The sequence below is a fragment of the Alternaria ethzedia genome (genome assembly GCF_023757985.1).
Source record: "Alternaria ethzedia strain BMP 0044 chromosome Unknown scaffold_23, whole genome shotgun sequence".
Classification (NCBI taxonomy): Eukaryota; Fungi; Ascomycota; class Dothideomycetes; order Pleosporales; family Pleosporaceae; genus Alternaria; species Alternaria ethzedia.
The window spans coordinates 224,995-250,657 of NW_026056216.1; the positions used below are offsets into that span (position 1 = coordinate 224,995).

Genomic DNA, 25,663 nt, shown 5'->3' on the forward strand with positions numbered 1-25,663 from the left:
TGGAGATGTGGCTCATAGGAGACGTGATGCAGGCGTCCTACTGGAGCCAGGTGCATCGCACGCTAGTTGCTGACCTCTATACGCCCCAGCCGAGAGAAGGCGCTCTGGACCCTGTCGAAAACTTAAACCTCACACCTCAGCCGTGTAGCTCTCCCAAGCTTTCTCCCACCATCTCCAGCTCTTTGCGCGACCGTGATTGCATCGTGATGCGTCGCCATGGCATTCCCGCGAAATGCGATACGCGTCAGCGCCAAGCGGATGGTGCCGATTGCCGCCCCCTTAGCCTCTTCGGTCCTCCCGTCGGGCTAGACAGGGAAACTCGCAGCCATGGATGCTTGGAAGGCTTGCGACAGCGCCGAAGGACACTTTCTTTGTCTCCGTGACCAGTCTTTCCTTTCCTGAGTTTCATGTACGAGACGCAGATGCATACTCCGACGGCATTGCATTAATCTTTCAGCGCTTTGCACGCGACTTTACATTCTTTTACAACCTTCAATACATGCCCACCATGGCAATCCGCCCGCTCAATTCGAGCCTCATCTTCGACCGGCGCGTTATCCTCGCTCTCACGGCTGCCGTTGTCCTCGCCTTCACATTCGCCTTCCTCTACTCGCCCGACCTACGTCCCAGCTCGGAATGGCTACCACCTCTCAGCTCGAAACCTACGTCCACATTCTCCGCGCCGCTCAAGAACACCGAAGACCCCTACATCGTCGAGCTGGACTACCTAGCCATCAAGCCAAACGTCTCGGACAAGGTCAGGTTCTACTGGAACATACCATATGCCGCAGATGCAGGAGGCCAGAACAGGTTTCGCGGACCACAACCGGTGAACAGGACATATGGCGTTGGTCGAGGCGAGAAGCCTCTGGTGTGGGATGGGTCATTGGGCATGTGCCCAAGAATCCAGAAGATTGATCCAACCCAGCGCAACAGGGAAGATATCTCAGGACCGGACGTTCTGGGTATCAAGACCCGTTCCACTGAGGACTGTCTGAGCTTGAACGTCTTCACGCCGATTGACGCTGAGGCAGGCGACGACCTACCAGTTTTGGTCAATATCCCTGGTGGTGGATTCCATCTCCCAGGACGCAGCAATGGAGGCGAGATGGTAGAGAAGGCGCGACGTGAAAAGGGCGTGGACGGTAAACTCGACAAGGGCATCGTTGTAGTCACCATGTACTACCGCAACGGCATCTACGGCTTCCTCTCTGGCAAAGAGATTGCAAAGGACGGCGACTACAACAACGCGCTGCGCGACCAGAGAGCGGCGCTGGAATGGGTCCAGAAGTATATCAGGTACTTCGGAGGCAACCCAGACCACGTAGTCATCATGGGCACAAGCGCTGGCGGCGCGTCCGTGATGCTACAATTGACGGCCAACGAAGGCGACAACTATCACCCTGTCCCTGGTGTAGGCCGCAAGCAGCTCTTCCACGGCGCCATCGCCCAGTCCCCCGCGAGTCCGACATTCTTCACCCCCGACCAAGCCGAGAAGTTCTACAACGAGGTGGCGGATGGACTGAACTGCACAGACATTGCATGCGTGCGCAACTCAGCAACCGGCGACCTCTACTACGAGAACTACCCCATGAACTTCCCCGGCCGCGACACACCCCCACGCTGGATGTGGGCGCCAACCACCGAGCCCGCCGGCGGCATGTTCACAGCGCCCGCCCCAGCAGCCATAATGGCAGACCGCTACGCCAAGGTCCCCACCATCATCGGCTTCACCTCGAACGAAGGCTCCGACCAAGTCAAGAAGACCACCGACAACGAAGGCGAATTCAAATCCTACCTCAAAGACCACTACCCCCTCCTCACCGACGAAGACCTCTCCACCCTCGTAACAACCTACCCCAACGACCGCCACTGGCCCGACAGCGGCGCATGGTGGGACGCCGTCGCAAAAGCCCAGGGCGACATCCGCTACATCTGCCCTACCTACCTCGCCTCCAACGCCATGTCCCTGCACAACCCGCCCTCCGTCCCGACCTACCAATACCAATGGGACGTAATGTGGGGTCCGGATATAGAGAACGGCTACGGCACCAAGCACGCCGGCACCGTTGGCCAGGTCATGGTGCGCCGTCAAAACGAGATTTCGGATTACTTCATCAGCTTCGTCAAGTTTCTTGATCCGAACCGCGAGCATGATGTTATTCCGAGGGAGAATGTAAAGATTGCTAAGTGGGAGCCGTTGGATAGTACGGGCAGGCGCATGTTCTTTACGAATATTAAGGAGGGCGGGCAGAGGGGGGATGGCCAGAATATGTATGGCAAGATGCGCACGGAGATGAGGGGCAGGGATGATGAGAGGGAGAGGAAGTGTGGGGTTATTAGGGGCATGTTTAGGAGGTTGCAGTTTGAGGGGGTGGAGGCGCTGAAGTTGGATTGAGGGGGTTGGGGTTGAGGTGTGGTTGTCTTGCATTTGAAGGGGTTTGGGAGTTGCATTCGCGATATAGATTCTTCTTTTTTTTTTCTCGTTTGATGTTGTATGAATACCATATGTTTTACGTGTTCAACATTGACTTCAGACATGCGAGCTGTTTTAAAAAGAATCCTCAATTGGTATAAAACGACGTGCTAAACCCCAGACTAACAGAAATAGATCCTCCCAGATACCCGTGGTTGACCCACACACCCACATGGACATCCGTAGCTTCCGCTCTTCCGCGCATCCTTCGTAACATAAATACTGGTTCCTAGATCCCTTCGCGCTGATTGTAGACCACGACCACTGTCTCTTAAATCTTCCTAACATGCTCAATCAACTCCGCCACGTCGTTATGACTTAGACTTTCATCGTCAAGACTCATGCCCAGCTCCTGTTTCTTCTCATCGAGATTCTCCCTCTTTCCATCTAAATCACGCTGCGAATCGCGCTCCAGAGGCGTCGCCTTGGTCTTCTCGTCCCTCAGCACCCTCAAGTCGCCCGTCTCGACCGCAAACGGCGATGCAGGCGGAGGGCTAACCATATCAGCGCTCGTTTTCCTTGCGTGCTCTACGACTTCTTGCAGATCGGCGTGTGAGAGACTGCCGTCATCAACACTCATGCCGATTTGCGCTTGTTTCTCTTCCTCTTCGCGCTTCAGACGGTCGACTGGGTTTTCAGAAACGGGTCCCGGGGAATCTTGTTGTTTGGAGTCTTTTCTGCTGACCCAGCGGACGAGCTCGTCGACGTCATCGTCGGTGATGTGGCGTTTTTCTTTGATGGGCTCGATGGACTCGCGGCTTCGGGGGCGGCCTCGCTGTTCTTCTTCGTCGTCGATTTCGTCAAAGGTTTCTTTGACTGGCGTGGAAGCTGCAGATTCGCCGCTCGTGCCGTCGTGGCGCTTGAACCAGCGGCCTAGTTCGGGCACGTCGGAGTCGTAGTGCTCGCCTACGTCGGAATCTAGTTCGGGTCGTTGGAGGTTGCGGCGTACGGGGCCTGCTTTGGGTCCGTCGCGATGCGATATCCAGCGTACGAGGTCGTCTGCGTCTTCTTCTTCGTCTGAGGACACTTCTCGGATTTCGCTGTCGGATTCAGTCGATGCGTCGCTGTATCCTGAATGTGCGTCGTTGAATACGGCGGTCTCTTTGGCGTCAGATTTTCTGCTAGCAAAGCGAACAAGATCTTCGACATCTGACGGCCCCAGGCTCTCATGACCACTGTCTTCTTTCGCTTCCACTACGTCGCCGCCCTTCCGTCGTTCACCGTCGCTAGGGGGATCTCGTCGGCTAACCCATCGTACCAATTCGTCCACATCGGAATGATCGATACTCTCGTTGTCACTTTCATAGCGAGTCGAGGATGCTTCTCGTTGGTCCTTCTCGTTGTCGGAAGAAGCTGTGGATGCGCGATCATTGAACTCGACTGGCGCACCATCCTCCCTGATCTTCTCCATATTCCCTGCTTCCTTGGTCGTCATCCGTCTTACTGTCATCCGGATCCTACTTCCAATTCCACCTTTTCCTGATGCATCCTGCTCAGGTGTTCCCGGATGATGCATCTGGCGTTCGGCGTGTTGAGACCGCCATTTGTCTGCCGCATTTTGCTCCTTCTGGCAATCTTCTTGCGCGGCAGTCTTCATCTGGTCTTGAATCCTCTGTTGAAAAATCATGCTGCGCAAGGAATGGAATCGCGCCATGTGCGGCTGCTTTTGTCTGGACTTTGCGGACTTATCTCCGCTGCCATGCGCCGAAGACGGCTTAGAATGGTCAGAGCTTTTGCTGGTCGTCTTCAGGGAACTTCTGCTTGGTGATAAAGACGAAGGGCGAGGCGCCTGGGCAGCGACGTGCTTTTGCTTGTCTTGGCGCAATTTATGAGGGTCGAGTGCTGGCTTAGTGTGTTGTTGAGCGGCACGTTGATCTTCTTCTTCGGATGGATCTTTTTCTTCGCTGCTATCACTGTCCGATTCTTCGTCGCCTAAACCTTCCAATATTTGTGTGACTGCTGGGGACATTAAACTGTTCATACGACCCAGTTGCTTGCGCTGGTCCTGAGGCATCTGATCTATATTCGTAGCTGGCGGCGCCTTCTGCGGCTGGAGGTCGAAGTATGACGCCATGACTTCTTGAGTGGCCCTTTCTCCCCAGTAAAGATGATGCGTGTTTGAGGTCCGAGGATGCCAATGGGCCAGATATGGAGCGGGATAGAAAAGAGCTCAGGTGAGGGCAGTGCTCTTGGAAGGCTTGGAGTTCTGCAAAGTGTCGGGCTCGCAGACAAGCTAGCCTGTTATCGCAAGTCTCTACCCCGCATTTTATGATGTCACGCCTCGTGAGTGGCCGGGCGCGCTGATTCAGCTGACTAGTGCAGTGACGATCGGCGTGGCAGGCTTGGGCGACATCACCGCTTTGAGTTTAAGATCTAGGGCTCCATGCATGGCGCATCAGTTGCGACAGCCGTTGAGATCGGAGGCTTTCACTGGCGAATCTGGATCGCCATAGGTGGGGTCTGACCACCGATGAGGCTGACATACTTGACGTGAGACGGCACGGCAGGTCAGCTTCATGCATCTTCCCGCCTCAATGACCGGTGCTGTCGCGCACGGCTCGATCCGCACGATCCATGGGTATGCGCTAATGAACAAGGTCAATCTTATCAACTTTTCAACATTGCTTCCCAGGGTCTCCCCTTTGTCAAAACTATAGTACCGGATCCTCATGCCAGACATTTCCAGCCGATGATGCACTTTGACGATTCTACGCGACCCGCTTTGTACGTCTGCCGTACTGCTGGGATGCTTCGGCCATGTTGAAAGCTAGAAGATTCGGTGTGCTATCATGGAGAGTACTTTCATCGATCGCGCCCTTTGTCGCGACGCCAGCCATGCTTTCGCACAACCCTTCGACTGGCCATCCTTGACCCATGAAGTACGCGGCTAAACCAACGATATGAGGGGTTGCCATGCTCTGAACGTGAGGGCGGATAGTCAGCGCGCGTCACACCGACACTTAGCTGGGAGTGTACTTACGGTTCCAGAAATCGTATCGATCGATTTGCCGATCCAAGTGCTGGTGATGTCAACGCCGGGTGCCAGAATGTCGACTATAGGGCCATAGTTGGACCATTCGATGAGCGTATCGTTAAAGGCTGTAGCACCCACGGTGCAGACACTAGGTTCAGATGCCGGAGACGAGTATTTAGCGTCGCGTCCCTCATTGCCCGCTGCGACACCAAGGAAGATTCCCGCTGCAACGATGGCAGCGGCCTAGATCGTTGTGAGCTGAATATCTGATAAAAGACGGAATGGGTTACTCACAGCATCATTCAGGGCCTGCATCTTACGCCCTCCAAGACTCATGTTGGCCACGAAACCGTTGGGACATTCTCCAGCCTCACTACGTTTTGCTGCATCGGTAATAACATACTCCATACCCGCAAGTACGCCCTCGGTTGTACCAGAACCGTACGAGTCCAGTACACGGATAGCGAGCAGCGTTGTCTTCTTTGCCACGCCCCAAGTCATCGAGCCGATTGTACCAGCCACGTGAGTTCCGTGGCCCATGGCGTCGATCATGGTGTCCTCGCCGCTGAAGTCAGCTAAAAATAAAGCACCTTTCAATTCGTTAGCGCGTATCCCGAGCTGAACGGTTCATACATACGTCCTCCAAATTCTGGATGTTCAACCTCGATGCCTGTGTCAATGACGTATCTGCGGTCGCTTTGTGAGCGAAATTCACACAGACGCAAATACGGTTGGTAACATACGCGCATGTACCCTCCCCAGCGCTGGAATCGAAAAGATAACTCGTTTGATACGGCTCGGCATGAGAGATACGAGCTAAACCCCACGTGGAGTTCAGCTGTTGCACGATCTCGCTGCTGTGGACCTTGGCGCTCTGTTCGATGTACTCAACCTAATTACTTTAGTTCAGGTACATTGATTCAGTCGTATAGCTTACATGCTCAGAAGCCTGGAGTCGAACAAGTTCTTCCTCGGAGATACTGCCGGCAAATCCTCGGAATCCAGGCATTGCGTATTCGTAGTCGGGTTTGGTGGATATGGATGCCATCAGGTCGTTGTGAGCTTGCGTTGCTACGTCGCCCTTCATCTTGACAATCCATCTCCCGGCGACGCCATCTACGCCATCGACTCTGGTCAACGGGGCAGCAACGACCAACGAGATCAGAGCGAAGAGGACTGGAGTATACATGTTTCCTGAACCGTTCGAATCGAATATGCTGGAAGGGATGAATAAGAGGTTGGGTTTCAAAGAAAAGGTGAGGGGTCAGATCCTTCACGTTGAATTGTACCTGCATCAGCGGCAGAACCGATACTTAAATACAAATGCCGTACAACCCGTACCAGCATCGACGACGGCCGGCTCATTCGAGAACCAATGGCGCAATCTGAAGGACCAGTTAGCAACAGCGCTCGCGCGTACGCACAGGCAGTGCGACCTCTCACGGACCACGTTAGGGCATGCTCTCTGGCGAGCGCATGCTACTTTGCAACACCAACAAGAGCACAAAAGATACTGTTATCTGACAGCGCGCATGCTGCTGGACCATGGGTCGACGATATGGGTGCACGCCTCAAGGTCCTCCGATGTTACTCGTCTGTCGTCATTTCGACGGGCCGGATGCACAGTCGTGTAGAGCTTTTGGTCGCATAAGTAACACAGTGAGTCTATCAGAGCTTTGGTGTTTCCCGCGGATGGTACGCAGTCACCTGAAGAGATACATGGCGTCCAGATAACCAAAGGGAAGGATCCAGTCCAGATCCAGCACTAACGGACCGTGACCACGGGAAGCAAGATGTCTGGGATCCAATCAATCTGGAAAAAGCACCGATTGAAGGTCGTGTTACCTCTAGCAAAGCGCTGTGCTATGTGTTCTGTTATGATGCGGGTTCCTACATGATGTTGTCGTTGTACCCGGTGGGCGCTAACTTTCAGCGTCTTGTCGTGGGACATCGACGACTGGTATAGAATAAGCACTCTTATCAAGAGCACCATAGATATCCTTTGGATTGCCGATGCACTGGGAAATGTCGATGGGTCTGCCAACGAGTCGTGGGGTGTAAGGACACATTGGGTGCATGCGCATACAGCGATTGTCAAAGAGAGTATTGGTACGACTGACAGAGCGTGTCCGCGCCAACAGCACATCGGTTTTGTTGACAGTCATCCCTTGGCGGGATCGCGGGTTTGCGCATGATGTCTGGCGAGATCCTGCAGTCTCTAGTCAAAAGTACTGGCAGGTGCGCAACTGTGTTGGTTGAACCATACTGTCGGGAACATGGTCGCGCAAGGTATGTCGCCTTCCAGTAAACGGTTCATCAAGATAGTTGAAGGTCGTGCTTCCTGTTGTGGCGATTCATTTCATCAATGAATATCTTTCGAGTTGATTGAGAGCTTCAATTCCCTACCAGCTACAGCTATCAACACATCAAGTCTGGTGGCTTTGGATACGCCAGCGCAAGTTCGACTACTGTGAAAGCCATACAGCTCATCGTATGTTCGTCACCTTCGGGTACCTCACAAGGTAGCGAGCCAATTCTCCAACGCCTCATTAACCTCTTTCGGCTTCTCCAACTGCACCCAATGCGACGACTCAATAGTCTCATAGGTCAAATTCTTCACATCCCGCTTCATTCTCTCCGCCAACTTCGGCTGCACACTAGGCGAGCACACAGCATCGTACTTCGCATCAATGTACAGGAACGGAAACTCCAGCACGCCATCGTTCTTCTCGCTCTTCGCATACTCGACGTTTGCTTCGTGATTGAAGTAGTATGCGTTCGCACCGAAGAACCCATGCTTCTTCTTGCTCTTCAGCAGGCTTTCATAAAGATGCTCATCCAACGATGTGTACGAAAGTGGGATGTCAGGAAGGCTTTCCGGATGACCACCAAACCAACCTCCGTCTCTCAAGACACGGCTTGTGGGTGAGGGCTGGCCCCACTTGCTGTCATCGCCTTTCACATACAAGATCTTGGTAATGACATCCAGGTGGCCGTCGAACGCTTTGACGCTTTGCTCGGGCTTCACCTCGTAGTACCGCATGTATTCCCAGTTTCCCCACTCGGTCTCGCTTTCGGGGTAGAGGTCGCGGTTGATTGTGCTCTTGAGGTATTCGAGACCCAGCTCCACGCTTCGGTAGGGAACGCAGAGGTTTGCCATGGCAATGAAGAGTTCAGGGTAGTGTGCGGCAAGTGCGTTGGTGACGCCGCAGCCCCAGTCGTGACCGATCCATACTGCTTTCTTAATGCCTAGCTTTGAGGCGAACTCAACGAGCTCGGGAACGAGGACTTCAAGGCGGTAAGACTCCTTTTTCTGGGGTGCTGTTGAGTCGCCGTAGCCGCGCATGTCAGGTGCGATGACACGGTATTTCGATGAGGCAGCGAAATGTGTGAGTTGGTGTTTCCATGATTCTGCAATGTCGGGCCAGCCGTGGATGAAGATTAGGGGAGTGCCATCTGCCAAGCCTCCTTCGTAGTAGTGCGTGACCTCACCATTTTGGTGGGTGATGTCGCCTGCGGTGAATGAGTCCATGGCGTGTACTGGTGCAATAATCCTAAGATGTTTGGTAGAAGATGACGTGGGCTGGAGATTTTGTATACTGGTAGAGAAATGGGCCGATGAAGGTTCGTACGATACTGACTCTTGGGGACCTCGGTAGACCCACCACGAAGTGGGTATGACGACAAATACGGATTCAGACTAGACCATAAGCTGCGGCGTGGTCAGAAATGTTGAACGCACATGTGATAGTGTTGTGTAACACCAGAAACGCGAAGTAAGCTGACTGTGGAAGCACCCTTGCATTGGACTGCATAGGATCTTTCGCGGTGCTCAACTCGGTTGACACACAGCGTCAATTCAGAGTGCCAGCAGTTGGTCGGTGATTCGAAGGACTTGAGGCCCAGCTTGAGGATAGGATAAGGGTATTAATTGACTAGCACCGCGCGAGAACTATATGTCGATTTCCACGTCCGCCAAAGAGCTTCGGACTTCGCTCCATCATCCAAATGCATCCCGGGGAGATTGATCGAATGTGATTGGTCTACATAGTATTCTCCTGTGCCCATGGCACGAGCTCAATAAGATGTATCTCACCATGTCCAGCACTTAGGGGCTCATACTCCAGTCGGCCGAGACTTGGGACCGAATATTCCGATGAACCAGGTGTCCAACGGAGGACGGTCGAAGGTGTGAGACTAGTAGCGCTCATCGAATATCGATGATAGTGTCTCATACGCTTGTTCTATGGTACGGTGCTAGCATCGGTCGTCGTGCGAGAGCTACCGGCATGGTCCGCTGTTGACAGCGCGCGCGTGCATACTAGCAACACTTGCAGTCTTTGTTCGACTGAGTGCCCTAAGGTGCAGTGAGAACTGTATGTTCGTACATACTTTATTGGCCTGTTGGGCGATGTCGACCGTGCAGTCTGCTCTCGTGTGTGGGCGTTCGCAGGCGTTGTCGAAACTCTGAAGCGTGTCGGCGCAACGCGAGCTTCTTACGGCCGTAAGCCCACAACGCGAAGAAACGCGTCATACGTGGCCAAAAGCGTTAATGTTGTTCTGTAATCATCTCATCCTGCGTGTTAGCCGACAGCTCAAATGATTTCCGCGTCGTATCGCTGCTTCAGGTGGTTCGCGCAGATTGGAGAGGCAGAAGCGGCAGTTGGATGATGAAGTTGGTGGCGCACCTCATCCCTCGAACCCTGGAAGCGTTCCAAACTTCGCCTTGGTCCGTGCGCCGAGGCGGCTGGCGGAAGGAAGATGGCAGCTGCAGCCTTAACCGCAATATCTCCTAATTGGAATTGCGGGGCGAGATTGAATCTTCCGATGTACCATGCTGATCAACGTTGTGCCAATATAGTCTTGACAATGTGGGGAAGGCTTCAGCCTCTGGTACCGCATGCAGCTAGCTGTGTATGATGCGTGGTACTTGACCGAGCTATTGTTAGTCGTCCGAGGTTGCAGATGTTAGACAAAGATGGGGGAAGTGTAAGTCTGGGAAGCTTTGTTAGGAGTAATGAGTGGTTGGTCGAAGATCGCGGTGACTCATTGATCGTCACACCGAGGGATTTCCGTATGCACAGATGATCGATCTTCGCAGGACCGAGGAAAGTACTTCTTTGTTTGCGTAGACGCATGAGTCGGTAGACCCTGCATGAGCCCAGTGACCTATGCAAGACGATGCAGGGCATGTGGACGCAGCACCGTTATGCTAACGCGCAAGGCGACGCCTCTCAAAGCCACCTACGACGCCGCGGTGTCAACAGTCTTCTGCCGAAACAATGAATGACCTATTGTGATACATGGGCTTCTGGTATAGTCATGTTGATGAGGCTTAGCGTAAGCCACCCCCACAAGATCATTAGTGACGGTATCACAAAGGCCGTTTTCGTGATGTCGATCTCCGCATCCAAATGCCGTAGTGACGAGATGGCATTATGTATTCCCATCGTTGGCCAGCGATCGAGGTTATGGGGCAACATATCAGCAATTGGTGCGAAGACACAGCACTGGGGGCGTTTTAGATGAGTAACTTCATAGATTGTATCTCCATTGGTGCTATCGACTACCAAGAGACAACTACCGCGATCATGACTTCATAAGAAAAGAAGGAAGGGAATCTTCGACTTCTGTCAATGCGAAACTAGAAAAGACTCGATGCAACATGCTGATAAAGCGCCGCCAAGAAGAAGAAATGCTTAACCGCTGGGGTTGCCGTTGAAGGCAAGGTTGTTGACGGTGCCGGAAGGAACACCGGAGATCTTGTTCTTCAGCGACAGGGTGGTGAGACGGCTGGAGAGTGCGGCAGGGGTTTTCTTGCCCTCAAAGCCGAGAATGTAGGCGGCGAGACCAGCAACGTGAGGAGTAGCCATGGAAGTACCGGAGATGGAGTTAGTGCCACCGTTGTTCCAGGTGGAGAGAATGGAGACACCAGGAGCAAGGATGTCAACGACGGAACCGTAGTTGGAGAAAGAAGCGAGGCGGTCAGAGCTGTCGGTGGCACCGACGGTGTAGACAGTGGGCTCGGATGCAGGCGAGGAGTTGCGAGCATCGGCACCATCGTTACCGGCAGCGACGGCCATGAAGACACCTGCGCTGACTGCGTTGGCCGCGGCAGCGTTGACGGCAGTGGAGCGAGATCCACCCAGAGACATATTGGCAACAGCACCGTTGGGGCAGCTGCGGGTTTTGGCGTCGTTGGCGACGAAGTTGATACCGGCAATGACACCAGAGTTGGAGCCCGAACCACTGGCATCGAGGACCTTGACAGCGTAAAGCTTGGTCTGCTTGGCCACACCGTAGGTCTTGGACCCGATCGTACCAGCGCAGTGGGTACCGTGACCGTTTCCGTCCGAGTTCTGACCGTCACCAGCATAGTTGGCGAGGAAGGTAGCACGGCCCTCAAACTCGGGGTGGGCAGTGTAGATGCCAGTGTCAATGACATAGGCGCAAGTACCAGCACCAGAAGAGGTGTCGTAGGTGTAAGAGCTGGAACCAGGGCTCTGGTGGGAGATACGGGCAAGACCCCATGTGGAAGAAGACTGGGTTGTGTAGGCCTTCTTCTCGAGGTGCGACTCGCCAAGGTTAGCCTTGACGATAGCATCTTGCTCAATGTAGTCGACCTGGACTGTGTCAGTACTGAATATGATCTTCTGAGGCTGTATAGCTTACACCTGGCAGGTTGCGGAGCAGCTCAACAATGTCGTCGGCCATATCAGCAGAGAAACCACCAAATCCAGCGAACTTGTAGACGTGGGCAGGGTCCTTCTTGAGAACCTTCAAGGCGACGTCGATGAGGTTCTGGAGGTTCTCGTTCTTCATCTTGACAATCCATCTTCCGGGAATAGGAGCGCCAGCACGGGGAACAATGACCGGGGCGGGAAGGGCAAGAGCCACGGGCAAAAGTGCGAGAAGAAGTGAGAGCTTCATGTTGGCTGATTGATCGAAAATGGGATCTTTGGAGCGAGAGACGAGGAAGACTGCTGATGAGGGCTGAGTGTTGCTGTGCTCGTGGCCTGACGATGTAGAAGGGCGTCTGGTACCTCTTATATAGACATGCTTGATAATCTGGTGTTGAGACGAGATGGCAGGAGGCAAATGCACCTTCCAATAAGGACTAGCAGCCACCGACAAGGCGGTCTCGTGGCATGCCGACGTACCTGAACCACAGCACAAGGTGTGTTAGTCGCTAGAACGGCTTAAGATGGCGTTTGAACCACTCCGATACCTAGTTGGGTAGGTGCTACAGTGTGTTCGGGCACTAACTGCTCCCAGCCCACCTTAGTAGCGGTAATAGAACGGGCGGAAAGTCTTAGAGAAGGAGGAGGATGTTGTGAGTAGCAGGTCAGACGCGCAGGTCTTGGCAGAATGCACTATAGATTGGCATGCTTACTAGTTTAGGGATGTGAACAACGTCGCGTAGAGATTCAACGTAGAAACCGGTACGTTGACGCGATTGGATGGGGCGGATCGATCTGCAGCCATCCTGATAACGGCGCAGAGGTGATGAGTGGATCAATACTAGGTCGGCTGTCAAATGAAGCTGTTTCATGCAGGATTATCGCCTGGGGTCCATGGAGAGTGACCCGTCGCCTTTGTCTGTTGGTCACGGTTTGCACGAGGCAAATTCAACTCGGGCATGGCACGCTTGCCCACCCGCATCAAGTGAACCAACATGATGTGTTCCTTTTTCATCCCTGACGGTAAGTCCCAAGGGCACGGGACGAGCCGCTACTGGCTGGAGGGTAGTTCGTATGTCAAAGTACCGAGGTAACCGTCGGAGATACTGCACAAGACTGATGTGCAGAGGACATCGAGCCAAGAACAATGTTTACATACACCGTCACTGTCTAATGAATGACGTGACGAGAAGACCCGGCTCTAGTGATTGTTAGATGGCAATTGTATACACGTTACCTTGAGTCTTACCTCCCTTACATATCTGCATGGATGTCCAATCTCGCTAGACGAGATGGCCAACGGGATTTGCTCCAATCATATCAGGGTCACTTTCTCAACTGGTCGCTGCACCGATCCCGTTTCAGGCGGCTTGGAGACGTGATTTGGTTAAGAACCAATCAGATATTGCAGTCCGACTTTATCTGGCGGGCTTGGCGAGACCGGCTATGCTGTCGTAGCGCTGTTCGGCAGCGCCGCGGCGTGCCATCATCATGCTTTTTCGTAACTCTCGAATGGCCGGCTGTATTGAACATGCAATCTTCAAGTGCTGTCATCCGACGCAGCTGCAGCGCCATCCGCTGACACCCCAAGACCCGCTAGCATTAAGCTTAAAAGCACGTAGGCGTTGAAACCACCTCCTTCTTTGGGATTTAGCATGATGCAGATCAATATAGTCAACCTGGCCATTAGCCACACCTCAGATAAGGCAGCAGCAGGAGAAGGATACGGGCGAATCGCGACCGCGATCTTTTGGGTAGCGCTCTTGCCAGCGCGGAATGACATGATCGCCTTGAAAGGTTCTTGTCCGGTCACGTACAGCCCTTGTTCCAGTAGCCCAGGCACACGACTGGCGGCGACAGAAGATCTAGAAGTGCAGTAAGCCCGCGGACTGGAGGAAAGTGCAGCGGAGAGGCGCCTTCCCTACTTCCAAGCCTTTCGAGGCGACTGCGGGCTCTGGTGGAATGGCGTCTTGCCGCTGTGTCGATCACGACCCCCGCCGGCAGATGTGAGCATGGCAGGATGTCTCCTGCCTGTTGTGTGAAGCACTCCGCCCACTAAGATGCCCTACGAGCCGTCTTCAGGTGTAGTTGGCGAAACTGTGAAGGCGAAAGGGTGTGGCGTAGTGTTTTGGCGTGGTTCTTCAGGACCCGCTCCCATCTCAGGTCCGGATGTTGGCCGGTGCCGAGATCCCGCCGTGGGCACGTGCGCAGCGCACGAATCAGGCCGGCATCGCTCACGATGTCTCGGTATTCTCCTGTCACCACATCACCAGCCGGTGTCAACGAGTCCCTAGGCGAAACCTTCTTACATTTTCCATCTCAACTTGAGTAACGCGCATAGATCGTCATTCGAACACCCGCTATATTCCCGTCGCAACAAGTGACAGCTGTCTGTCCCAACATCTAGGTCGAAAGATCGGCCCTCGTGGCATGTCACTACGGACAAGAACGGGTCATCACATGACTGTTGTGGTAACAGGCGCGCGTGATCTATTGAGAACTTGATGCACTTGGAGACAACAGCTCGCCGATGTGGCCGGCAGGTGAAAACGGATGATACCTCATATCAAGCGTGTATTAGGCGTTTGCTAACCAAAAAGAATCGTTTGAGTCGATAGCTCGCAAGAACCGGAAGAGGTGAATTCCCACGACACACCTAGAGTTCATCGCCTCAAACACAAGCATTCTTTACGCACTGATATCCCAAGATAGTCAACTTGTCATCCCTTCCATACCACGCTAGACGCTTCCGTACGTAGCGCCAGCAGCATGATCTCCCATGATCTCCTCGTATCTCAGACCCTGCGGCGATCTTCACGCGACGGTTAAGGACCTTCCCTGAGCGTCAATCTTCCGCCCGTGCCAAGAAAACGCAATCGCAACCAGCGCTTACGTCGGGCCATGACCCCACACACCTCCGCCATGGGCTGGCTGTATGGTAGAGCTAGCTGCATGTATGAGGGATGATGGCTTGCATTAGCTTACATGTTCTACATACAGGCTACTCTTTGGCCGTACTGTCTGTCTTTGGCCAACCATCATGCAGGTACACTTACTGGTATCGAGGACTTCGGTGTTGATCGATTATGCAGTCGGATGCAGTACCCATGGCGCGAGTCCTATGGTTTACGGGACGAAGTGACCTTCCTCTTCGGTCTCTACACCAAATTTGACTGTCACAGCAACTTGATGCGACAGGTGTTCGAATGGCGCTATATACGCCATGGTTGACAAGTAGGCGTTCACATGGACAGTTCGAGTTTTCGCAAGTAGACCCCCAAAGAGAAGGTCAATCGAGCTGTTCAAGACGCACAGCCCGACAACAATGTCCAAATTCACGGGATGGATTAAGACGTGTTGGTATCACCGCGTCCTGCTGCAGCACACTGTATTTAGCAACGGCCCGTCCCCTGTCCTCCAAAGCGCAGCAGAAGGATTTGCGTGCATCGACGGACGGTCGCAGCTATCTGACAGGATCTATGCAGCGCTCCTTCCGGTCTTCTGATGCAGCAATACTCTGCGAAACGATATTCCTGATGATGGAGCCGCCAGCCACCGCGTCCTCTCCCGCCAGGAACCGGAGTCAACGTTCCGCTTTGTCCTCAGTGGATCCAATACATGTACCAAGCGGACATGTACGGACGTTGAAACCTAAACTGAACGGTACTAATCCGAAAGACGATGTATTATCGATCATGTTCTGTTGCTCACTCATCAGAATTGGACCGAGATAGAGGTTATCATGCGCACTCCAGCTGCGCTCCAAGGCTACTTGGGTGTGGAACATATCGACATTCTCGCGAGCTCCCTTGTCAGCACGCATCTAAAAACCGTACAGCATCAGAACCTCCGCGTAGATCAAAGACCATCACTTTCCTGTTCCTTATCGTCGATCCCTCTCCATCATCTATCCCTTCAACTCCTCCAATACTAACCATCCCACCCACCCCGGAAAGCACCTCCGTAACCCACCCCACCCTGCACCACACGCGCCGGGTGTGAGCAGATACAACGCCACCAACACAGGCACATCTTCGCAATCCCACCAACGGCTCGGCCCTTTTCTGGAAAGGCGCACAGAAGGACAGGATCCACATGCTCTGTGGAGATTTGCGATAAGGTATCATACGGAATAAGCCTTGGTGAGTGTAGAACAAGCCTCATTAAGAAGGCGGGTGAGTGTCTTGGCGCGGGTTGGCGACCTTCCGCTCTGGGAATGTAATGCCGGTTGGAGGGTGGTAGGTGCGTGCCTGGAGGGGATGGTGATGGCATGCTCGGGTGGGAGTTGAGATAGCGAAGTGCTGTGAGATATCTATGTGACGTTTGGTAGTTATGCGCTACGTGTTTGCGATGCAACGTAAGTGTACTGCTCACTCGGTAATGGCTGCGTTCAAATTGACGGAAGCCATGCAGAGTGGTATCATATCAGCTCGATCGTAGCTTCTTGCGCGTTATGGTATCCGTCAAGTAGGCTTTGCAGTATTCGCTTGTCCTCCTCAAAATCATTAAGGTCGCGTGAGAGAGAATGGGCGGTATTATGGGCCTCGCATTCAAAATAGCCCAGTCGTTCATAGCTGCCAGTCTTGACTCGACTTGGTGAGACCAATATGCCTTGTATAGCACCTGTTTCCCCGCATGAGGAGTGACGAAGAACCACCAGACTGACTTGGTTGCCCAGATCCTTTGCGTTCGTGATGATACAGTCATCGAGGACCACGGTGACTTTGTATGGCGTCCATGCCCGAACACCCGAATCTGGTGGAGATATCGGAATCAAGCGACATGTCAATGTTAAAGAGGCGTTGACAAGTTGCCCAGAAGGCTTCTGATCCACGGCAATATCTTTTAACACCGCCATCTCATCTTTTAACACCGCCATCTCATGCAAGAAATCTAACCCGGACTCGCCCTCCCACCACAACCCACGGCTTCCACTTCTGCGATTGATGCTTGCCCAACTCCATGTAGGTGCGCGCCATGTAGAAGGCCTTGGAGGTTCATCAATCGAATGCACCCATTCATTGGTATGCCGTTTCCAGCATAGCTCTTCGATCAGCCGGCCTCGCCATAAACCAGCAACTAGGGTGTCGTTTGTGACTTCAGCAACGGTCTTCGCAATGCCATTCAGAGCGACGAATATATCTTCTTCCTTTGTCAAGCTGAGGCCGGAATATGAGATCCTGAAGCGGCACCAGTCTTTGTGGATGCTTGACAAGTCTTTGAGCCTGTCGACACTGGTCGGACTCCCGGACATCATGGCCAGTCGACTCTTGTAGTACCACATGTTCGATTTTAAGGTATGTACTGCGGTTTTTCCATACCACATTGTCGCTTCTTCGATACGGCTACCGTCAGGGTCTTGTTCGCTCGTAATAGATTCGTGACATTCCCAGAAAAGTAGTTCTTGTGTGAAGTGAACGGTTCCAGTACTCAGATATCGTTCTTGCGCAACCCAGGCTCTGTGGTTCAAAGGTGCATTATCGATAGCCATGGCAGGAGCGATTATTGGGCTGCCAATGACGTATGCTAGCAAGGGCTCGTTTGTCTTCCGCCCAAGTATTCGAGCTTTACTCGTAAAAACTCCTATTGGCAGCTGAGCTTGCGAATCTCGATCGAAGAAAAGACCGATATCAGCATCTTTGGCAGCCGTAGCTGCGATGCAGCAAATCGCTCGGCTGTAGACATCTTGCATACAGGCAGCTTCTCTTTGCCAATCTCGAGCATCATCTTGGACGATGCATCTATAGCAAGTAAGCGGAGAGCAGAGATACCTTGACTAAATACGACATACAGTGAATCAATCCAAAGATACCGGATCCGCATCTTTCGTGTTACATGGATGGCATCTTGGAATGTCTTGGGGAGATCCATCAATGTGATACCTGCTTTAAGACGTGCTGCAGTATTTCGTGTCAGTTGAAGAGGCCGAGACTTACCCCAGCAATGCGACAGCGCGATGTAGGGTGATTGTCCAGCACACTCGTCAGCCTCCACAAGACAAATCGTTGGATCCCCAGTGTGGCCAACATCGATCAATCTTGTGGGCAAAAACCTGGTCGTGTCTTGTCTGCTTTGCTGCATCATTTGACATTCAGTGTGCGTATCTCGGCATCGTTCCAACTGGGACAATACAAAATCGATGCAATCATCGCTGCCTGTATGATTGGCAGCAAGACTTCTATCCGCCACTGCAACACCAGAGAGAGCCAGAAGGGAGTAACGAGGTTGTTTGCTTGTTGCCCTGGGCGTCAACGTAATGTGGAATGTAATATTTGAGCACGTGAAGCAAGGCTTCAGTTCTTCTTCTACGGTATTGTCCTCTGCGTGTGATGGGATTACGCGGTACACGGTCGGTGCTACTTCGAATGTGTTCTCTGATATGCGGCCTGTATCGGGTTAGCCATTTACACACATCAAGTAAAATGGGGTCGACAATACGCGTCAGGCGACTGAATTCTCTTTGAAGACGTCTACATATACTACAAGGCAATGCGAGACCCTGCCGAAACGATTCGGCCGTCGTGTGATGGGCGAATCTTAGATATTCATCCTCACAATCCAATAAAGGATTTTCCCCAGTGAGAAATCTTTGGCATGGACCACAAAGTAGCTCTTCTGACATCGTGGCCGGTTCATTGGTTCCGAAAAGGTTATGAGCGGCTCATGAATGGTTATATGATGAAGGTGATGAGAAGACACCAGGCTGAGGTTAGTGCAGGTGCGCAGCAAGTCAGCCTGACAAGTTGGGGTGCGGGGTCAGCTGCTGCTGCCTTGAGAGCGGTGCTGTCACTGTACTGGCCAGCATGCGAGAATAGCGCTCCCATGTTTGGCCCGGAGAAGAGTATGGCAAGTAGCTGAAATACCATGAGCGATGTCGATGGTGTTGAGGCAGCGCGTCCCCAGAGATTAACGGGCCCACTTCCCCTAGCCTAAGCCAGGGTCCAGCGTCGCCCGGCCTTCGTACCTGCCTGTGCTCAACTTTTAGCAATTGCACACCCTCAGCATGCTGACGCTCCCTTCTCTCTCCGCAATGAAGCGGACACGATGAAATCGTCACGCGCATTCACTCGGACGACCCAGAACACCTTCCGCAAACCCCTCGACTTCCTCAGCAATCTGTCGCGGGGGCCCGTACAACTGCCAAAGGACAGAAAGAGAAAGGACAGCAACGTACACCGGCGGAACAACAGTGCGAGCTCAATCGACGATACCGATCACTCCGACGTCGAGTTCTACGCGCAAATGGAGACGTCACGGCGGAGTCATTCGACGCAGAACTCGCTGTCGGAGCTGCAGCCTGCGGTACCTCTCATCGACATTGGCAGTCGCAGCACCAGTCCCTACCCGCGCAATCGAAGCGCCGCCCAGAGCGAAGACGAAGATGACGAATACGAACCGGCGAGTAGTATACGGCCGTTGGTCAGCCATGACGTAGGGCGAGGAAGCCACGCCTTTCGCAGCTTCTGGCAACAAGGCGGGCCTGGGGCTTTCTTTTTCGGCACATGGAGGGGCTGGCAGGCTTGGGTGGGATTGCTTGTCTTTTGGGTTGGCGGGTGTAGCTTTGGGCTACTGCTGATGAACCGCTTCATCATGCTGACGGGCGTCTACAAGTGAGGACAGTGTCAAACGCGTGTTGGGTGTATACTAATAACACCAGGTTCCCTTTCCCCCTCACCCAATCCTACGCCCAGCTCATCATCACGCACATTCTCCTCATACTCGTATCGAGCCTGCTACGATTCTCCAGCAACCCGCTGCATTTCATAGGCTTCGGTGCCGCCGTGCCGCCTTCGCAACCCGCTGCGCCACAGGGAGGAGCCTTCAGAGGCAACAAGAAGCCTGGCATATACGCATTTGCGCGATGGCTATCGAATGGATCTGGTGGCATCGCTGGAGGAGGCTTGTTTGAGTTCGATTTCCAGATCGCGAAACAGGTGCTCCCACTTGCGGTAGTCTTCATCGTGAAGGTGCTGCTCAGCAACTTCTCATTCGCGTAGGACGCCCATTACATCCCGATCTTCTCCAATGCTGACAGGCAATAGCTACGCACCTCTTCCCGTTTACCAACTCGCTCGCATCGGTATCACCCCGCTCGCCATCATCTTCGCTTGCGTCCTGCAGAAAGAGAACGTCAACGGCAGTACCCTTTCCTCCGCCCTCGTTGCGACCCTCAACCTGTTCTTCGCCTCATACCGCTCTAACGTCCGCGTTACCTGGGAGTCTGTCGTCGCCGGCGTCTTCTCCTCCATCTTCGTCGCGCTATATCCGATCCTCCTGCTCCGCACATACCGCAAGATCGTCGCTGGCCTCGTCCCCGCTGGCGATGTGCTCACCGGATACCCCAGCGGCTCGGAGGAACCCGGCAACAGAGAGGAGACACGCGCTTTCTACCGCACACTACACTACACGTCGCTCGTGTCCCTGATGCTCCTCACACCCATCGTGATCCTCTCGGGCGAAGTTCCCCACATATACCACAACATACCTTTCCTCGACGTGCCTTTCTTCTGGGCCATGATGCTGTTCGGTGGCATGGGCTCATGGGCTGTCTTCTCGGGTACTTTGCTGCTTGTCAAGGCGACGTCTCCTTTGACGGCGACCTTCGTCGCAGTCCCACGAAGCGCCTTCCAGCTGGTTGCCATCACTCTGTTCAAGGGTCCGGCGCAGACTTGGATTGGTGTGATACTTTGCTGGATCAGCAGTCTGTGGTTCCTGGTCGCGAGACGCGATGAAGGGAGGAGTAGGGATCGATTGAGATTGGAAGGCAGGTAGCAGGCGTGGTGATGTTTTGGCCCATTCACTTCGCCATCTCGTCTTATGATTTCTGTCTTCATTCGAAGTTCGTTGATTCAACTTACCTTGCATAGCGTAGCATCTGATACCAATACTTATCACAGTTTCGTCAAGGATTCCTTTACCTTATGAACGGCCAAGGGCTGAAATTACCGTCTTGCTCATTGTGGAGACCTGCGCTCCGCATAGCGTTGCCATGTGTTGGTCCAGTAGCGATATCGCGCAGCCGTTCGAAAAGATACCCGACTTCGCCATGGGATGAAACTTCCTTGCTTTTGGTTTGGCTCGCAAGGGCACTACGTGATTTCCACTCAAAGCACTATATAAAGCTTCTCGTACTGTTCTTACTCCTTCCTTCTCATTATAAACTCTCCTCTTTTGGTTTCTAAAATCCAGCTGGGACTGATTGATGATCTCCAAACCATTCATAAATGAGTACATGTCTTCTTCTGCCTTCTTCTTTCCAAAACAAACACTTCAAAATCACGCAGGAGATGCTGCATGGGAGCCAAACGCCCAGCATTTGAGTATAAAAGCAGAAGAAAACAACACCATACTTTTGTTCATCCACAACACACTCGCATCTTACAACTCCAAAAGATGTCAACGAGTGCATCATGGCACCAAATTGCTTATCAACCACTCGCATGATATGGGCCGCGCATATGGTTCCTCTTCTTCCGCATTGTCTTCTGCTGGAATATGAAAAAGACGCAAGCTTTTCTGCGTGTTCTGCCGCCTTGCTTCGAGTTCGAAATTACCAAAGGACGGTTCCATGTGTTCCGCTCCTCCTTTCTTTCTTCAACGAGCCAGTCACTTTCGAAAGGCAGTTGGATGAAAAAAATGGGAGATGATTACACATGTGATCGACCCAAATAATACCGATAACCTATCCATGAGATTTGCGCCGCCCTCCGCCAGCGGAGACTTCCAAAAACGTTACGCCAGTGCATCATGTTTGGTGAGCGGTCCAAAGAAAGCCGAAAAGAAACATTATGTTTTCGTCGACACTCTTTATCAGAACCTGGTAATAGCAGCTGCATCACTTCCAAAACACATTGAACAAGTTCCCATGTGTGGTCGTGCTGTCGGTGCGGCTATATAAACCTCTATCTTCCCCGTTGCTCAGTCTTCCTTATACAACACCCGCGGGTTTAGTTGTCTAAAAATGCAGTTCTCTCGCCTCATGGAGACCAGAAAAAGAATTAGAAACCTCGGATGTCTTTCCGTGTGCGCCGCTGCCCGCATACCCTAAAGGCACAACACGGCCTTGCATCAAAGCTCTCATCCACACCTCGATCACAGAGAATTACCAAAAGCCAAGTACAAACACCTTATGTTTCTGAGTCTTTCTTCGACTTCAAAAAGACTGAGAAGGATGCTATGTGCTTCGCTCGTTTGCGACTCGTCAGCAAGCTTTTCGCCGTGCCAAAACCAAGACAGCCGAGCCAAACTCCATCGGGCGTTGATCTGTTCTTTTTGGAACGAGCCAAAAAGTCATGGGTATTCTTTTTCCTGATTTTGGTGATTCCCTCGCAAGGGTGAGGTATAGAAAGTCAACTTCTGGCGGCCACAAGAAGTGACTTTATACTTTAGCGACCTTTGCCAAGCACACAGTCCATATACTCGCGAACATTTGCTTTTGTATTTTCTACTCCTTCGATGTGTATGTTTGAGATGGCGTCTGCACATTACCATCAAGATAGTGAGGACAGCGCGCTTTCCAAACAGTCAAACATACATCGGTGACTCTTCAATTTTTGGTAGTACGCGCGAAATTCAACGGAGGACGACATCGCAGAGCATTATGGCCTTTTTGATTCCGTCAACGAGTGAAAGAGACTTGATGGGAATACATGGCTGGCGAGGAAGGAAAGCGGAGGCAGGACTCTCCATGAAGTGATAGAGAATGTATTTTTGGAAGGAAGAGCGAACATGGCTCGAGCGGTTCCGAATTTTGGAAGTATAGAAGCCGTACTGTGATGAAGGAAGAAGCGACTGTTAGTTACAGAAGACTTATATAGACAATCCCGGCCTGCGCGACCGGGTGCTAGTGCAGTTCACGTGTACCGCAGTCTTGGTAGCTTCAGGGTCGTATTGAACCGTATGAGAGAAACGGTGGTACATTTGCCTTCGTGCGGCCCTTCGACACATCGTGCGATGCTGTCTAGTTTCGTAACAAGCTCTCCACGAGCCCAGGAAACATACATGTAGCGATTTGTACTTTTTGGACTGACCACATGTCTTCGGGTGCTTTTTAAGGTTATGCAAGAGAGAGGAAGAAGGCGGCAGAAACATTCCAAGATATGAGGCTGCTTTTTGGAAACTCGGAAGGAGAAGTCATACCGACGTCAAGGTGCGGTTTTGGAAGACACGGAGCCGTGATATAAGAGAGGAAGAGGAGTGACTCGCGCGACTTTTATATATGATTGAGTGGGCACAGAAGTCATTGATCGTGCATGGTGGCATTTTTGGTTGACAACACATGCATCTGCTGAGCGAGAGAGAAGCAGGTATCTTGCATCTGGTTGTGTATTCTTCGTATCAGGATTTGCAAAACCAGTGCCAGAGGAAAAGACACATGAAAAAGGCGATTGTAATTTTCGATAGACGTGCTCACGGCATGGGAAAGCGTTGATGTGTTTTTGATCAAGCGTCAGGAGGTGAATCGCAGACTCAGAGACGAACATGCAACTTTCACTTTCGCTTTTTTGGAAGAAAGAAGACCACCATGAAAACGGAATCGGGTACTTTTGAGTAACTCTTCGACGAGAATAGAGTATAAGACACCAAGTACCACGAGTCTGGAAGAGCTTTTTATACATTCCACAAACCCACAAACTCCATGTCGCCATCGTCGCAGTACTTTTGCGCAACATAGCGTGAAGGTATGTGTGTTTTGAGAGGCAGAGACCGCCACATTTCGTCTAAACAAGGCCTTTTTGGAAAGAAGGAAGAGCAGACAGCAAAGTCATCGATTCATTCTACTCATATTTTGGTTTTTGATATGAGGAAGTGTGATGTAGGAGATCAGGTCCCAGGAGAAAGAGAGGAGCTTTTATACACTGCTCACTCTCAAACGAGCTGGACATGTAGATATATGTGCTGGCCTTCGACATGCACTGTTATGCAGTAGTTTTGAAGAAGCAGAGACCGCCACATAGCTCGATTTTGTACTCATTTTGGAAGGGCAGAGCGCAAAGTCATGGACCATGAAGTCAACAATTTAGATTTTCGCAATGCGGAGTGTGGTGTAGGATATCAAGTCTCAGGAAGAAGATAGCATATTTTATACGCTCCCCACCCTCGAACGACCATGATACCGCAATAGACATGTTTTTGCGCAACATCTTTGCTACGTTTCATGGTTTTCGACAAGGACAGTCCGCCACATACTACATATCGTTGATGTTTTGGAAGGGACGAAGGGCAGAGCACAAGACCATGTTAGTTATCCTCGGCAGTTTGAGTTTTGCACATGCGAAATGTCGTATAAGAGATCAAGTCTTAGTAGGACGAGAGATGCTTTTATACCTTGTCGCATGCCGCAGTCACTTTCTTCCCTCTCATGGATCTCCCACTTTCTGTTTTGAGGCGGCCAAGACAGGAGGAGAAACCATCGATATCCAGGGTAATAGTTTTAGAGGAGCAGAAGCAGTCATAAGAGCCCATGATAGCAGTTTCGATGTTTGGAAGTAGCAGTGCGTTCCTTCCATGCATAGCTCATTGCTTCTTTTGTAGAGTGGGAAGAGAGAGAGACCGCCGGCGACCCCATGAAGACGAAAATGTAAAATTTTGGAGGAGAGAGAAACAGCCATATGACAGTTGGGTTGTGCTTTTGATATCAAGCAATGCCAGTGGACTTATCTCATGGACAAGGACGCAGTCGTTTTCGAGTGTAACAAGACAAAGACCGAAGGAATTTCCATGGGAGCGCAACATGTTGATTTTGAAGAAAAGGACGCAGCCATCAAAAAGTGCCTCAACCTATTTGGATGTTTCGAAAGGAGCAGAGTCTCTCCCATGGAATTTTGCAATCCCATTTTTGGTTGTGGTAGTTCGAAAAGGAAAGATCAGAGGAAACTCCATCATAGGCGACGTTGCGGTTTTGGAGGAAGGAAGCGGCCATCCGGTATGTTGAAGTCCATTTGGGTGTTTCAAGAGGAGCAGCTGTGTCTTCCATGTGCTTCCAACAAGCGCTTTTGTGTATGTGGTGAAAGTCGAGGAAGAGGAGGGAAGAAACTCCATCAAACAATGTGATGTCGATTTTGGAAAAGCAGAACACAGCCATGGCTGTGTTCATTTCTCATTTTGGTAAAGCACTGCGAGAGTGTGGGATATAGAAGCAAGAGTTCTACCCGCACAAAAGACGTTTATATACCCCACCTCCATCCCATCTCCGTCCCCCATCCCCCATTCTTCCCATCGTTCACGTGAGACCCAATATGTGAGAAGCCTTCAAGATGCGCGTGGAAAAACATTCATGATTATACTAATCTTGGTATCTAATCTGCCGCCCAAAGTCCTCATCTCCATCTCTCATCAAAAGGACCAGCCTATCTCGCCCAAGCGGCGCGCTTTCAAAAGACGTTCATGCGCGTACGCATGTCCTATATACCCCCAACCCACCCAAAGTCTCCATTCCATGCCATGCCATTCGAAAAAAAGAAAACGCCAAGAATGCAACGCCCTCGTCTCCAAAAACGCTCCAAAAGGGCAATCTATACAGGACAATCATAT

The 25,663-nt window shown here is 52.0% G+C and overlaps 6 protein-coding genes across 6 annotated transcripts; 2 read left to right on the top strand and 4 right to left on the bottom strand.

The window, feature by feature from the left end:
* Positions 1–508: 508 nt before the first annotated feature.
* Positions 509–2,398, top strand: J4E87_007915 (uncharacterized protein; the record flags this gene model as incomplete). Its single annotated transcript, XM_049379508.1, has 1 exon — positions 509–2,398. One exon carries the CDS (start codon positions 509–511, stop codon positions 2,396–2,398), a length of 1,890 nt encoding a protein of 629 aa, XP_049230736.1.
* Positions 2,399–2,747: 349 nt separating this feature from the next.
* J4E87_007916 (uncharacterized protein) lies at positions 2,748–4,550 on the bottom strand (the record flags this gene model as incomplete). Its single annotated transcript, XM_049379509.1, has 2 exons — positions 2,748–4,449; positions 4,546–4,550. The coding sequence occupies 2 exons, from the start codon at positions 4,548–4,550 to the stop codon at positions 2,748–2,750; spliced, it is 1,707 nt and encodes a 568-aa protein (XP_049230737.1).
* Positions 4,551–5,184: 634 nt separating this feature from the next.
* On the bottom strand, positions 5,185–6,498 carry J4E87_007917 (uncharacterized protein; the record flags this gene model as incomplete). Its single annotated transcript, XM_049379510.1, has 6 exons — positions 5,185–5,394; positions 5,457–5,693; positions 5,745–6,025; positions 6,088–6,137; positions 6,194–6,342; positions 6,388–6,498. 6 exons carry the CDS (start codon positions 6,496–6,498, stop codon positions 5,185–5,187), a joined length of 1,038 nt encoding a protein of 345 aa, XP_049230738.1.
* Positions 6,499–7,965: 1,467 nt separating this feature from the next.
* Positions 7,966–8,982, bottom strand: J4E87_007918 (uncharacterized protein; the record flags this gene model as incomplete). Its single annotated transcript, XM_049379511.1, has 1 exon — positions 7,966–8,982. One exon carries the CDS (start codon positions 8,980–8,982, stop codon positions 7,966–7,968), a length of 1,017 nt encoding a protein of 338 aa, XP_049230739.1.
* Positions 8,983–11,149: 2,167 nt separating this feature from the next.
* J4E87_007919 (uncharacterized protein) lies at positions 11,150–12,380 on the bottom strand (the record flags this gene model as incomplete). The annotated part of the gene is made up of 2 exons (XM_049379512.1): positions 11,150–12,073; positions 12,123–12,380. The coding sequence occupies 2 exons, from the start codon at positions 12,378–12,380 to the stop codon at positions 11,150–11,152; spliced, it is 1,182 nt and encodes a 393-aa protein (XP_049230740.1).
* A 6,794-nt stretch (positions 12,381–19,174) lies between these two features.
* Positions 19,175–20,902, top strand: J4E87_007920 (uncharacterized protein; the record flags this gene model as incomplete). The annotated part of the gene is made up of 3 exons (XM_049379513.1): positions 19,175–19,740; positions 19,788–20,123; positions 20,173–20,902. The coding sequence occupies 3 exons, from the start codon at positions 19,175–19,177 to the stop codon at positions 20,900–20,902; spliced, it is 1,632 nt and encodes a 543-aa protein (XP_049230741.1).
* Between the last annotated feature and the right edge of the window lie 4,761 nt (positions 20,903–25,663).